The sequence below is a fragment of the Geotrypetes seraphini genome, chromosome 1, assembly GCF_902459505.1.
Source record: "Geotrypetes seraphini chromosome 1, aGeoSer1.1, whole genome shotgun sequence".
NCBI classification, from domain to species: Eukaryota; Metazoa; Chordata; class Amphibia; order Gymnophiona; family Dermophiidae; genus Geotrypetes; species Geotrypetes seraphini.
In genome coordinates this window covers 163,007,270-163,022,117 of record NC_047084.1, presented here as the reverse complement: position 1 = coordinate 163,022,117, position 14,848 = coordinate 163,007,270, and the positions used below count along the sequence as shown (strand labels likewise).

The following is a 14,848-nucleotide window of genomic DNA, read 5'->3' as shown; positions in this document are numbered from 1 at the left end:
CACTTGCTCACATCAAACATCACCTGCTATTTGGATGCCCAGTCTCTTAAGGTCCTTGCAATTCTCTACAACCCTCTTGTGATTTAATAACTTTGAATAATCCTCTGCTCAATGTGTAGCAGAAGCTAAGGAAGCACACAGAATGTTAGAAATTATTAGGAAAGGAATGGGGAACAAAACAGAGGTTATTATACTGCCTTTGTATCACTTCATATCATGACATGGTGAGTGTTACCCGCGGCTAGCTGTGGGTAACCTGCCAAAATGGGGCTGTAAAGAAAATGGTCCCTGCAGTTAACTGAAGATCACGCTTAAGATCACACAGTCCAGCAGCCCCCTCCCTCATTCCTCCCAATCGCGGTCCGGCCATCTCCCTTCCTCCTTCCCTTCGCTGGCTTACTTTACTTTTCATCTTAACAAGCTTCCGGAGCCTTGAAGTCTCATGCAGCTGCTGGAAAGTCCTCCTCTAACGCAACTTCCTGTTTCCAGTAGCGTCAGAGGAGGACTTTCCGGCAGCCGCACGCAACTTCAAGGCTCCGGCGGCTTGTTAAGATGAAAATTAAATTAAGCCAGCAAAGGTAAGGGGAAGGAAGGGAGGGAGGGAGCTGCTGGGCTGTGGCAGGAGGGAGGAGGGCTGCTGGATCGGGCAAAGGGGGGTGGGGAGGAACAGACGCTGTACACTTTGATGGGGAATATATGTGGGGGTGGGGACGGGGACCAAGCTTGCGGTGACGGGACAGGGATGGGGACGAGTTCATGGGGATGGGGAAAAAAATTTTCCCCTGTATCATTTTCTACTTCATAGTGCAACTGCATTTTGAATAGTGGGTACAATTTTGGCCATCACATCTCAAAAAAAAAAAAAAAAAGTTACAGCTGAATTAGAAAAAAGTACAGCAAAGGAAAATGAAAATGATGGCAGCTGTGAAAGACAGTGAGAAAGCATTTAGACCCTGCTTTGGAGGGAATCCATGGCCTTTAGCACTGCTTCCAAAGCTATTCAGACAGGAAATCTTGAAAGCTGTCTGAATAAGGGGGGGGGGGGACCATACTGGGGAACCCGACCCCGTCTCAGGGTGGGATGGGAATATACAAGGGCACCAGCATCAGACCCTGTTCTGTGTGTTTCCTGTCCATCAGACCTATCCAGTGCTGATTCTTTTATCTTATAACATCTGCATTAAAATGTTTATTTCACCTTAAGAGATGAAATAAATAAGCTGTGCTAAGCTAAAAGCAAAAAACTGTAGCAAAATGCAGAGCACTTTCTTGCATCATACATAATTCCATATGCAGCTCATTACTATGCATGTCCTTTCTGATTGTGCTAAGATTGACAGTGCTTTACATCCCTGCTTGGCTAAAACATCTGCTGCACTGGAAGGTATATTGGAACGCATACAAAAAAATGCCCTAAACCCAAAGTAAACCACTGCAGTCTGGCCTCTCGGAACTCTGCACTGCCTGATTTAGTGGTTACTCTGCACCTTCTCTCTTCCACATACCTGCTATCTGTTTAGAGTGCAAGTATGCTACTACTGTGGTCAGGGAAGGAGGGAGAAGTGAAGCTCTGAGAAGGGATGAGGGAGGGCCACTGTTCACCCACAGGAAACAGAAATTCAGCACTCCCAGTCAGAATTATATTTCAGGTAGCATGAGCTACTAAAACATGACTCTGGAGAACATCAAATCATTGCAGATGCTCTGAACACTAAGAATAAGCCCAGGGATCAAGGAGTCTCATCATGACAAAGTTGACTAGGAATTCACATCAAAGGATGAACCGACACTGACGTGGGCAAGCTGCTTATGCTGGGGAAGTTAAAAAGATACGGTAAACGGGAAGGGGAGAGGGTGAGCGCATGAGGCAGGGAGGGGCAGGGAAGATGGTGGCAAGGGGCACCACCGCCCTGCCTCTCATTCTTACTACACCATGGCTCCCACCCCTACTCCCTCCAACCCATGTGCAGCCCAAAGGAGGGGGGGGGGGGGGTTGTGCTTCCTTCACGGATATTGAATTGAGCTCAAATAGAAAGAGCCACAGTGTTGCTGAAACATGTGTGTGGACAAGGAGAGGAAGGGTGTGAGAGAAAGAAAGTGAGCATACCAGCCTGGGATGGTTTGGAAGGGAAGCACAAGGGAAAGATAGTTTAAGTATGAGTGCAAGAGTGAGAGGGTGTGAGAGTCTGCGTGTGTGCAGGCGTGCGTGGAGAGAAGGGCAAAGACAGTGTCTCTTGGTTAGGAAGTGAGTGGGGCAAATGCAGAGACCAAATTTTTTGCAGAAGCTTGCTACTGTTAAGAAAACCCTTTAAAATGATGCTTTTCCAGAAGCCAGTCCCCCATAAAAAAATAAAATACAAAACAAAATATTGTATTTAGTCATCATACCAACCTGTTGTGTACAGAGGGGTGTTCCTGTATTACACATCCTGCATTATTTTCAAGGTTATAATTTAAACCAGTTGTCAGGCAAACTGGTTGTACAGGCCAAATATCCCCTCTTGGATAAAGACCTAGAAAAGCATACGATCAGATCTTAACTTGCACAGGAAGTAGATAAATCAGACTAAAACAACTTATGAAACAGCTGAGGAACTGCTATGGAGTAGCTGGACCATATCATGTGCCCATGTATTAACCTCCTCTGATGCAAGAGCAACACGTTATAAGGTACAGCCAATAGCAAGGCAGCTTTACATGCTCCTGCCTCAACTCGTCAGAGGACAGAGTGGATTGAATACAGGAAAGGAGAAAAAAAAAACACCTTAATCTTTCTTATGTTAGCATTAAAAAAAATGTACACTTGGTCAGGACAACAATTTGTAAACACATTAAAATTCTCCAGAACTATGCACTAATGAATTCTGAAGCACTACTTGCATGCTAAAGTCGGCAGCGTGCTTTTCAATAATGCATCAAAATCACATTCAGTTGCCTTCCAGAGAACAGAGGGGCTCCTTTTACAAAGCCGCGCTCGGGCCTTAACGCGTGGAATAGCGCTTGCTAAATTGCCGCACGCGCTAGCCGCTACCGCCTCCTTTGGAGCAGGTGGTAGATTTCCGGCTGCGGGTGCGTTAAAACCGCTAGCGCGGCTTTGTAAAAGGAGCCCAGAGTGTCTCCTCGCTGTGCGCAACATCAATACAGCTTGTGAGACCGGCTGTAAGAAATAAACTTGAAATTTCCTGAAAACTCAACCTAAATCTATAGCATTAGAAGAAAAATTTAAAAAAAAAATGATATAATGTTCTTAAAATTACAAGATAAAAATCATTGACAGACCTTTACTTTTTTCTGGTTCGGCAACTACATCTGCAAAGGTGGGCGACAAGGTTTCTGCAAAATGAGGGACTACATTCATATCCGTTCTATGTATAAAAAAAAGAGAAAATTCTGTCCATCATGGCTTCAAAATTTATTTATTTATTTATTTTCCCAAACATTCTCTAGCACAGAAAACATGACATTTCTACAATTAACTCATAAACATCGATGGTAACTGTATAACAATAAGATTCTTAATCCGGAATAGCTATAATCAAACTTGTTAGTACAGACTCCGAATCCAATGCTGGTTTTAGCTTGGCCTCAGCCCCATCACTCCACTGCTTAATTAACGCTCTTAGCGGGAAGCATTACGTGGACCTTCATCATTGGCCAGCAAATATTCATTTCAAACATCAGCATATTAATTTTAAAGTTATTTAATAGATCTTTACTTGTATATATCTGATTAGCTTTAAGCTACTTATCTGATTTAGCTGAAATGACCCGGGAGAAGATGACCCAAGTTTCACACAGCCGTGTTTTATCAAGAGCTGCGGTGAGGTTTTTTTATATATATTTGGAAAGAACATTTATATTTATATACAGTGGTACCTTGGATTACGAGCATAATCCGTTCCAGGAGCATGCTCGTAATCCAAAATGCTCGTATATCAAAGCAAGTTTCCCCATAGGAAGTAAGGGAAACTTGCTTTGATATGTTTCCACCCCCCTTCCCTCCCCCCCAAGGCCAGCAGCGCTGCTCTCCCCCCCCCGAGAACCGGCATTGCTCCCCCCGAAGGCCCCCCCGTGAACCGGCAGCCTCCCCCCCCCGTGATCCGGCACCCCCCCACCGCGACCTGAGGTCCACCCAACCCACCCGAACCCTCTTCTTACTTTTCTGTAGCCTCCGCAGCGGCACCAGCACCAGCATGTCCTGTGCGTGGTGCCGGTGCCTGAAGATCTGCTTCCTGTGCTGGGCCTTGAGAGTTCACGTTCGACGTGAACTCTCAGGCCTTGCACAGGAAGCAGATCTTCAGGCACCGGCACCACGCACAGGACATGCTGATGCTGGTGCCGCTGCGGAGTCTACAGAAAAGTAAGAAGAGGGTTCGGGTGGGTTGCGGGGACCTCAGGTTGCGGCGGGGGGGGGGGGGAGGTGCCGGATCGTGGGGGGGGAGGGTGCCGGTTCGCAGGGGGGGGGCGCTCGCAAATCGAAGCGCGCTCGGTTTCCGAGGCGCCGATTTTGCGAATGTTTTGCTCGTCTTGCAAAACACTCGCAAACCGGTGCACTTGTAAACTGAGGTACCACTGTATTTATAAAGCAGAGTTATGAATTAAGGGAGGGGATGGTTTTACGAGATAGTGAATCTTTTTCCTTCCATTACAGGGAGACCCTTGATAAAACATGGTTGTGCAAAACATGTCAGATCATCTTCTCCCGGGTCATTTCAGCTAAATCAGATAAGTAGCTTAAAGTTAATCAGATATATGCAAGTAAAGATCTATTAAATAACTTTAAAATTAATATGCTGATGTTTGAAATGAATATTTGCTGGCCAATGATGAAGGTCCACGTAATGCTTTCCGCTAAGAGCGTTAATTAAGCGGTGGAGTGGTGGGGCTGAGGCCAAGCTAAAACCAGCATTGGATTCGGAGTCTGTACTAATGAGTAGGATTTCTAGATTTAAGACATAGAATCTCCTCGTTTTTAGGGAGGTGAAGACTTCAGCTGGAAAATATTGCAAGTCTAAGCAACAAAGATCAATTATTCTTATTCAAACACTTTCCCAGTCGAAACTCAAAGGCTGATTTAAGCATCTCATACCCTCCATGAGCATGAGTGCCAAGACATGCATTCTACCTTTCAGCCCTATTTTATGTTATCTTATTCCCCTCCACTTCCCACCCCTTTTTTTCTTTCAAATTGATGTATTTATTAACTTACCATGTCCCTTTTCCCATCCTGTCTCCAATATGTCAGTCCATTACTTTTATTTCATATTACGCTTTGTAAAACTTTTATATTTTAACTTTTTACATATTGAATCCAATGTAAACTGTTTAGGTATCAGTTTGATAAACGGTATATCAAAGAATAAAGAAACTTGAAACTTGGGTGCTCCTGTATATATGAACAGTTATGCATGTACAAAGGGCCACTGAAAAGTCCTCGGCTCAAACAACAAAGCTGGGGCAATCTCCATCGAGGGCAATACACTTAGTCCAGTGATTTTTCCACTTTTTTTTTTTTGTTCCGTTGGAAAAATACGGAACCACAAAGTGGAAAATCGCTGGACTAAGCGTATAGCCCTCGATGAAGACTGCCCCGACTTTACTGGTTGTGCTGAGGACTTTTCAGCGGACCCTCATATGTGCCGCCATTCTAATGATATGTGTGTGTAGTCGGTGCATATATGCCAAAAATCTGCCTAAATGCTGTTCTGTAAATGCATGCCTCTCTCATATTTTACTTTAATCATATTTGATAACGAGCTTTAACAGCAAAAGACTGAAGCATGGCACAACTCTAAAATATCAAAAACTTCTACATAAAAACAACAAAAAAACCAGATAAAAGTGCATACAGGAGTCTGGGCATGACTTAACGCTTATGGACATACCTGATAGAATACTCAGCTTATGTACACACACACTTACTCTATAGCTGATATACACATTCGCAATGCCACATTTTTGCTGTTATGCTAATATTCTATAAAGGAAAGTAAGCATCTATGCTCCTTTATAAAATGTGCACCAATCAAGCACCTTCTGTTACACAGAATTATTCTCTTTGGGCATAATTTTTGGAACCGGTTTTCACAGGCTAAACTGTTTTATGTAGAGAATGACATGGGGACAAGTTTGTCCCCATATCCGCAAGAACTCAATTTCCCCGTTCCATCCCTACGAGTTTTGTCACTGTCCTTGCACCATTCCTGCAAGCTCTGCCTTAACTGCACAAGCCTGGAACACTTATGATTTTAAAGTGTTTGAGGCTTGTGCATATGTGGGCGGAGCTTGAAGGAATGGGGCAGGGACAGGAAAAGAACTCGTGGGGACGAGACAGGAAAATGTGTTCCCAAGGGGACGGGGAAGCATTTGTCCCCATGTCATTCTCTAGTTTTATGCACATAAATAGCCCTTTGTCAAACAGCCTCTTTGTGTTCAGATGGGTCAAAATCAAGGGCCCCGTGGCCTTGAAGAGCTTTAAGGACAAGGCTAACATAAAGCGGACATGGCAAAGAATGGAGGCGTAATGACAAGGCAAAAAGGCAAGTTCTTTATTAGCTGACCCGACACGGTTGTGTTTCGACACAACACCTGTGTCAGGGGTCACTGGCTGTCTGAAAACAAAAAAGCACCCCCACACCAGAAAAAGCCTTACTGATAAGTTTTCCAATCAATTTCCAATACAGCTCCCATAAGGAAACAAATATTTGGCTACTTTGAAGCAATTAAGGTGCAGACAGACACTACTCTCAGGAACAATACAAAACCAGTTGTTTCAAAGTACAGACAGCCTCTGTCAATACCTTCATTGTTTCAAAGTAGTCAAATATCTATTTTGCTTGCTGTTGAAGAGCTTTAAGACATCTTGCCTGGATAATTAACTGGGCATAGTAAGAATGACTTTTAATCCAGTTCTATCTGCTCATTTCGTTTTCAGGCACCAGTACTAAACAATAGCAGTGTCTAGACTAGAGAGTTGCGCGGGGACAGAAATCCCACCCATCCCCGCCAGGATCCTCTTCGTCCCCACCCGTTCCTGTCAGGATTCTCTCCGTCCCCATCCGCCCCCGCTCCGTCCCCACCTATCTCCGCATGGAATTCCCTCCATCCCCGCCCGTCCCCATAAAAAGCAGCAATTTCTGCTGACAGGATCATCAATTCCACAGTTTCTTTTGTGTTTGCGCTGCTGTTTTCCTTGTGGAATCTCTTTGGTGGAACCCTTTTTTGGTTTTCTGTTCAGGTAATTAACTTATAAACCCCCTCTTTTACTAAGGCTGACGTGTCCATTATATTATATGGACGAACCCTACTTCCAAAGCCTTCCATCCCCGTAGGAGTCCCGTTGGCTAGAGGGGGGTCCCCGTGGGAGTCCCGTGGGCCAGAGGGGGGTCCCCGTGGGAGTCCCGTTGGCTAGAGGGGGGGTCCCTGTGGGCCAGAGGGGGGTCCCCGTGGGAGTCCCGTGGGTTAGGGGGGATTCCCATGGGACTCTCGCAGGACCTGCGGGATTCCCGCGATCCCCGTTCCCGTGCAGACCTCTAGTCTAGACCAGTGTATTGCAAACTGTGTGTGCTTCTTGAGATCAGTAGTGCCCTGGAGGACTGCGAATGTGCCATTGAGCCCTGCCTGCCCCCCACCTCTGGATCTCGGGCTGCGGCAGGTGGCGACTCATCCTTCCTCAGAGGCAGAGTGCTGGGCTACATGCATGGCGCCACTGTGAGCAGGACCAGTGGTGCAACCTGGCCCTACCACATGCCTGTGCCTTAAGAGAGACTGGGCAGGTCTGAGCCGAGATTGGGCTCCTGGACTGGGATGCTTAATCCGAAGTTATGGGCAGACATTTCCTGAGGCTGGAGGGGCAGAAAGAGGTGGGATGACCCCATTATTCCTACTGTCTACGGTGCTCGTCTTACGAGTGAGGCCACAGCGGGCGACTGCAAAAAGAAAACAACAGTTTATTTCCCTCCTCTATTTACCTTGGACTACAAATGTTGTGTGGCAGATTCACAGCCATCTGTGTTTCAGCAGGAAAGTCATTCTGTACCATACTCTCATCTAGGAAAGACAGGAAATCAGCATGAGTGCACACCTGTGAGAATACCATCAAATTCAACAAAATAAAAAGGGACTCTACTTTGTACAGTAAAGGAAATAGATACAGATATTGATAGCTAAAGATATGCACACATGTTGCCTCACTGTTACTTACTGGAAGGAAGGCCCTGCCTCAGGAGGATGGGTTTCTTATCCCCATCCGAGCTACTGGTGCTGCTCCAGCTGCCCCAGCTGCCGCGGCTGGCTCGCACACTGCTCCAGGAGCTTCCGCAGTCCGAGCTCGAGTCTGAGGAAAACTTCTTCACACACTTCCTTCTTGAGTTCTGATAACAATTCTCTACAAACACAAAGTGAAGAAGAGCAGAAAAAAAGGAACATAAGAATAGCCTTACTGGGTCAGACCAATGGTCCATCATGCTCAGTAGCCTATCCTCACGGTAGCCAATCCAAGTCACTAATACCTGGCAAAACCCCAGAGAGTAGCAACATTCTATACTACCGTTCCAGGGCAAGCAGTGGCTTCCATGTCTTTCTCAATAACAGACTATGGACTTTTCCTCCAGGAACTTGTCCAAATCTTTTTTAAAACCAGCTACGCTATCCGCTCTTACCATATCCTCTGGCAACGTGTTCCAGAGCTTAACTATTCTTTGAGTGAAAAAATATTTCCTCCTATTGGTTTTAAAAGTATTTTCTTGTAACTTCATAGGGTGTCCCCTAGTCTTTGTAATTTTTGACAGAATGAAAAATCAATCCACTTGTACCCGTTTTACTCCACTCAGGATTTTGTAGACTTCAATCATATCTCCCCTCAGCCGTCTCTTTTCCAAGCTGAAGAGCCCTAACCTTTTTAGTCTTTCCTCACTTGAGAGGAGTTCCATCCTCTTTATTATCTTGGTCACTCTTCTTTGAACCTTTTCTAGTGCCACTATATCTTTCTTGAGATAAGGAGACCAGAATTGAATGCAATACTCCAGGTGAGTTCACACCGTGGCTTGATACAGAAGCATTATAACATTCTTAGTCTTATTACCATCCCTTTTTTAATAATTCCTAGCATTCTGTTTGCTTTTTTGGCTGCTGCCACACATTAAGCAAAATGTTTCATCGTATTGTCTACAATGACACCCAGATCTTTTTCTTGGGCGCTAATCCCCAAGGTGGACCCTAGCATCTGGAAACTGTGATTTAGGTTATTCTTCCCAATGTGTATCACTTTACATTTGTCCACATTAAATTTCACCTGGCACTTGGACGCCCAGTCTTCCAATTTCCTAAGGTCTTCCTGCAGTTTTTCACAGTCCGCATGCGCTTTAAACAACTTTGAACAGTTTAGTGTCATTTGCAAATGTAATCATCGCATTCATCATTCCAATTTCCAGATGAATTATAAATAAATTAAATAGCACCGGTCCCAGTACAAATCCCTGTGGCACTCCACTGTTTAATCTCCTCCATTGAGAAAAAATGACCATTTAACCCTACCCTCTGTTTTCTATCCGATAACCAATTCCTAATCCACAACTGAACTTTGCCACCTATCCCATGACTCTTTAATTTTCTCAGGAAACTCTCATGAGGAACTTTGTCAAAAGCTTCCTGAAAATATAGATATACTACATCAACTGGCTCACCTTTAACCACATATTTATTCATACCTTCAAAGAAGTCAAGCAAATTGGTGATTCAAGATTTCCCTCTGCTGAACCCAAGCTGACTCTGTCTCATTAAATCTAATCTAATCTAATCCTTAGGTTTGTATACCGCATCATCTCCACGTTCGTAGAGCTCGATGCGGTTTACAGTAGGAGAAATAGGAAGGAACTACAACAGAGGGTTAGAGGTAGAAGTGTGAAGAAAATTTACAGGACTTGGGATGCCAAGATATAAGAGTTTCCTTGATTCCTAAGTTGGAGGGAGACTTATATTTTTTGAGAAAAGCCAGGTTTTCAGATGTTTGCGAAAAACTTGGAGAGAGCTCAAGTTCCGAAGAGGGGAGGTAAGGTTGTTCCAGAGCTCAGTGATTTTGAAGTGGAGGGAGGTCCCTAGCTTTCCTGTTTGTCTGTGTATTCCACAATTTTATTTTTTATAATTGTTTCCACCATTTTGCCCGGCACTGAAGTCAAGTCAGGCTTACCGGTATATCATTTTCCAGATCTCCCCTGGAATCCTTTAATCATTTCATATAAAGACATCCATAACTTGGCAGAGATGGCAGGTATGCGCTTTCAGGGAGTTTTCCCACAAGCAGACCCTGTCCACTATGCCTGGAGTCACACTCGAGTATAGTGGAAAGACGAACTGATTAGACCTTGAGGAGAAAAATCTGCCTGTGAAATTGTCCCAAGAGAGCTAATCAAGTTCTTCACCATGCCCATGCTCAGGGCATGGTTGATGTGATTTTGGCCCCTCCTGGATACAAAGAGCACGATATATTGAAAAAGAACAGGGATTATTCTAGAACTAACATATTACAGCTGCCCAATTTACAAGTTGAGAAAATAAATCCGCTTTTGACACATTGCACCGTTTATGTGCATCAGGACTAACAATGATTGGTTCAGCAGCTGAAATTATTAGACTATGATACATTACAATTACTGCTCCAGTCATACAGAGCTCTGTTAAACTCGGTGTTTATAAAAATATGATGCAAACACTGGTATCTCTCATTGCTCACGCACCTGTTTCCTCCTCTGCTGGCAATCTTCCTGGTTTCTGCTCTGCTTTGCTGGTCTCCCCATTACTTACTGGATACCAGTTTCTTAATTTACTACTTGTTCTTAGTTCCGGCCTCTCAAACTCAGTGCACATGTGTTTCCACTCAGTCTGCTCAGGGACCCTGAAAATAAACAGAAAGCCTAGTCACAATTTATGCTTTTTCTCCCAGTCACTACTGAAGCTACAAAGATTCGGATTATACAATGATTTTTTTTTCCTATGACACTGTATGGATGCACAAGTTGGACCACAAAAAAAGCTTAAAAACAGCGAGACCTTTGAGCTGTGGTGTTAGGGATAACTGTTACTAATATCATAGACAGCCAGGAAATCAAACAGATGGGGTCCTTGACCAAATAAAACCAGAAATCTCAGTACAATATCACAGGATTAGCATGACATTATCTTATTTCACCAAAAAGGAGTGGGGAAGGGACACAAAGTCAAACTACTGTGAGGACAATCAATTTATTAAAACATCATATAGCAACATAATACATATACATATATCATGTTGATATATGATGTTTTAATAAATCGACTGCCCTCACAGTTTGACTTTGTGTCCCTTCTCCACTCCTTTTTGGTTTTATATCCCGCACGTGGGGTTGTGACTTTTTCCTTTGTATTGTGATACATTATCTTATGTCAGCCATATTATACAATGGCTGGAGTCCCTAGAAAAAGCAGTCATGCATCCCAGAAGTGGTTACAAGCGCATTTGTAATGTACCTAAAAAAAGATCATGAAGCATGTTGCAATACAAGAGTGGAGAAACCCTTCTATACATATTCAAAGCTACCATTATGACCTATGATAAAGACTCATCACACTGTCGCAATCCAACAAACTGGACATCTGATCGACTGTGGTCAGGATGTGTTAATCAGCAGAGTGAGGAAATAAATTAAAAGGTCTTATTTAGCTTGGATTTACCTCACAACTTTTTTTTGTTGGTAGTTCAAGGTGATATAGAAAGTTATTTCCCTCTCCCCAGAGGGTGTATAAACTAAATGGCCTATTTGCTAACCCACAGCAAAAAGCACATTTGAGTGTTACCTTTATCACAGGAAAATGTACCAAAGGATTCACTAATGAAAGTGTCCTCCAATGCACCTGATAATATAGGACTCTTTATTCATCCAATGACATAAAAATACATCCAACGACTCAATGACTCGACATGCACATGTTTCGGCCAACAGGCCTTCCTTAGGAATCTTGAGCGCCACCAATGTGAATATCTAGAATATGTTCCCACTCTGATAGATCTTACCAGACTGCGAACAAAAAAGAAAGTCAACTAAAACTTCTCAAAAAGCGAATATAACATCAGGTAACAAGCATCTTGCTGCTAAAAGCGAGACGCTTGTTACTTGATGTTATATTCGCTGCTAAAAGTGAGACGCTTGTTACCTGATGTTATATTCGCTGCTAAAAGCGAGACACTTGTTACCTGATGTTATGTTCGCTTTTTGAGACATTTTAGTTGACTTTCTTTTTTGTTCGAAGTCTGGTAAGACCTATCAGAGTGGGAACATATTCTAGATATTCACATTGGTGGCGCTCAAGACTCCTGAGGAAGGCCCGTTGGCCGAAACATGTGCATGTCGAGTCACTGAGTCGTTAGATGTATTTTTATGCCATTGGATGAATAAAGATTTCTATATTATCAAATGCATTGGAGGACACTTTCATTAGTGCACATCATTCTGATCTGGACGATTCCACTCAGTCTTTGGTACATTTGAGTTTGTGGTTTTGGTTTTTTTCCCCTGTTTTTGCCAAAGGTTTCAGTACCATATAGTACCTCAGTGCTACAAATGAGCAAATTTGGTGGTAATATTTAGTTTTGCATTGCTGCAACCAGGAATATTGCATGTTCCTAGCCAAAGCAACATAGATAGTAGGCCTCAACTCAGGCCTGCCATTTCAAAAGAGAAAACAAATGGTCTGTCACTCCCAATTCTTCCATTGTTAATAGTATTTCAAAGCTCCACCCCCTAACAACATTCCCCCTCCCCCAGCATATGCCAAGTTCTTCCTAATGGATGGTGGGGGGCAGAAACAAACACTGATTGCTTCAGTCCTAGTAGTTCCCTCTGCCCAGTGGTAGCTGACCTCTACTGGAAGTCTCATTCTTGAATATAAATTGAGATTTCGGGCCCCAAAATTGGGGGTCTTGGTTTATATTTGGGTAAGCGTTCCCTGCCTCCCTCTCAGACCTGTTGCAGGCCTCCACCGGGCTTTCTGTAAGATCTGGTAGTCCAGGCCGACTCTTAACAACTCGCACCTCCCTCGCACCTCCCTGATTAGTAAAAAGCATGCCTTTTATTGAGAACTACAGAAGCAAGGCAGTAAGCATTAAACAAGATACCAAAAACCAAAAATCGACAGATTGAGCAGTCATTGCTAGCAAAACAAAACAGAATAGCTAACAAATTTTTAAATACATGCTTTTCACTAGTCCCGCAAACCTCAATTATTTTGTATATTTTAAAAAATCTTTTGCTGGAATTGGTCAAGACTAAAAACTGAAACGTTATAATTGTAGCCTTTTCTACATCACAATAGGGTACATATGAATCTATTTTAAATCTCAGAAACAACAATGTGATCTTCACATGGTGCCAAGTCAATAAAACAGGGTTTCTTCACTTGGATTCAAACCACAACAGCGAAAGCAAGGGCTGCACTTCTCTATTCTGTGTGACTTCCTCTTGGCACATCAGTTGCCAATCATTTCTTTTTATAGGAAGTAGGAAGGAGGGTTGTTTTTTTTGTTTGTTTGTTTTAATCCCCCTTTCTTTGCCAACAAGCACCAACCAACTCTCCTCACCCCTCAGCATACGCGACACCTCTGAAAAACAGCTGCAGCAAGGAAAAGCAGTCTTCTCCCACCCGGGCGTTCCTCTGCTGCATCACTGATGAAGTCATCAGCAACACGGCACATGGAACGCCCTGGCGGGAGAAGGCCACGAAGCAGCCTGATTAGATTTTGGCCAACGCTGCCGTTTGCAAGGTATATTGGTCTCGCAGTCGGCGGCGTTCGAATGGGAGAGATGGAACTGTCAGCGGGGGTTAGGATGTGCGGGGGAGGGGCGGAGAGAAGCGCTGCTGCCGGCGACTAGGGCTTATTTTTGGGATAGAGCTTATATTAAGACCTACCCCAAAAATCATGCTAGGGCTCATTTTCAGGGAAACAAGGTAGTACAGTTACTGCTAGATATCTTGAACAGAATTCTCTGTAACTGCTGGCATTTCAAACCCATACGCATCAATTCTAGGGGCTCCTTTTACGAAGCCGCGTTAGCGGTTTAACGTGTGTAATAGCGCGCCCTAAACCGCCGGATGCACTAGCTGCTACCGCCTCCTCTTGAGCAGGCGGTAGTTTTTTGGCTAGCGCGGGGGTAGCGTGTGATTAAAAGTCGCGCACGCTAAAGCCGCTAATGCAGCTTCATAAAAGGAGCCCTAAGATATGGAAAACAAAACAGGAGGGTTTTTTCCCTTTTGTGACAGGAATTCTGTACATATTACTTATCAAATACACATATTTTGATTTGAATCTATACCAAAAGATTACCTATACACTTGCATTAAGATTAGGACATAGAAACATAGAATATGACGGCAGAAAAGGGCTGTCGGCCCAACACGTCTGCCCACTCAAAAGAACCCTCCCCTTAAAAGAACCCTCTTCTAAGCAATTCCCCGAAGTGAACCCACATGTTTATCCCATTGTTTCTTGAAGTCGAGCACGTTGCTGGCCTCAATTACCTGACGTGGAAGGCCATTCCAACGATCAACCACCCTTTCGGTGAAGAAGTACTTCCTGATGTTACCATGAAATCTCCCACCCTTGAGTTTGAGCGGATGCCCTCTTGTTGCTGTGGGACCTGTAAGAAAAAGGATATCTTCCTCCACCTCGATACGGCCTGTAAGATATTTGAACGTCTCTATCATGTCTCCCCTCTCTTTGCGTTCTTCGAGAGAATATAGCTGCAGCCTGCTTAGTCACTCTTCATATGGGAGATCCTTGAGTCCTGAGACCATCTTGGTGGCCATTCACTGGACCGAT

General features: G+C 43.9%; 1 protein-coding gene across 2 annotated transcripts in view; it reads right to left on the bottom strand.

Annotated features, from left to right (window-relative positions):
* The window catches only part of TMEM131L (transmembrane 131 like), a 300,995-nt gene that overhangs the window by 11,013 nt on the left and 275,134 nt on the right, over positions 1-14,848 (bottom strand). For both annotated transcript variants that reach the window (XM_033940895.1, XM_033940905.1), the window contains exons 28-32: positions 10,734-10,891; positions 8,204-8,386; positions 7,971-8,049; positions 3,280-3,365; positions 2,393-2,513 (exon numbers count right to left, since the gene is read on the bottom strand). In XM_033940895.1, coding sequence (XP_033796786.1) covers positions 2,393-2,513; positions 3,280-3,365; positions 7,971-8,049; positions 8,204-8,386; positions 10,734-10,891 — 627 coding nt within the window. The remainder of the gene's footprint in view (positions 1-2,392; positions 2,514-3,279; positions 3,366-7,970; positions 8,050-8,203; positions 8,387-10,733; positions 10,892-14,848) is intronic.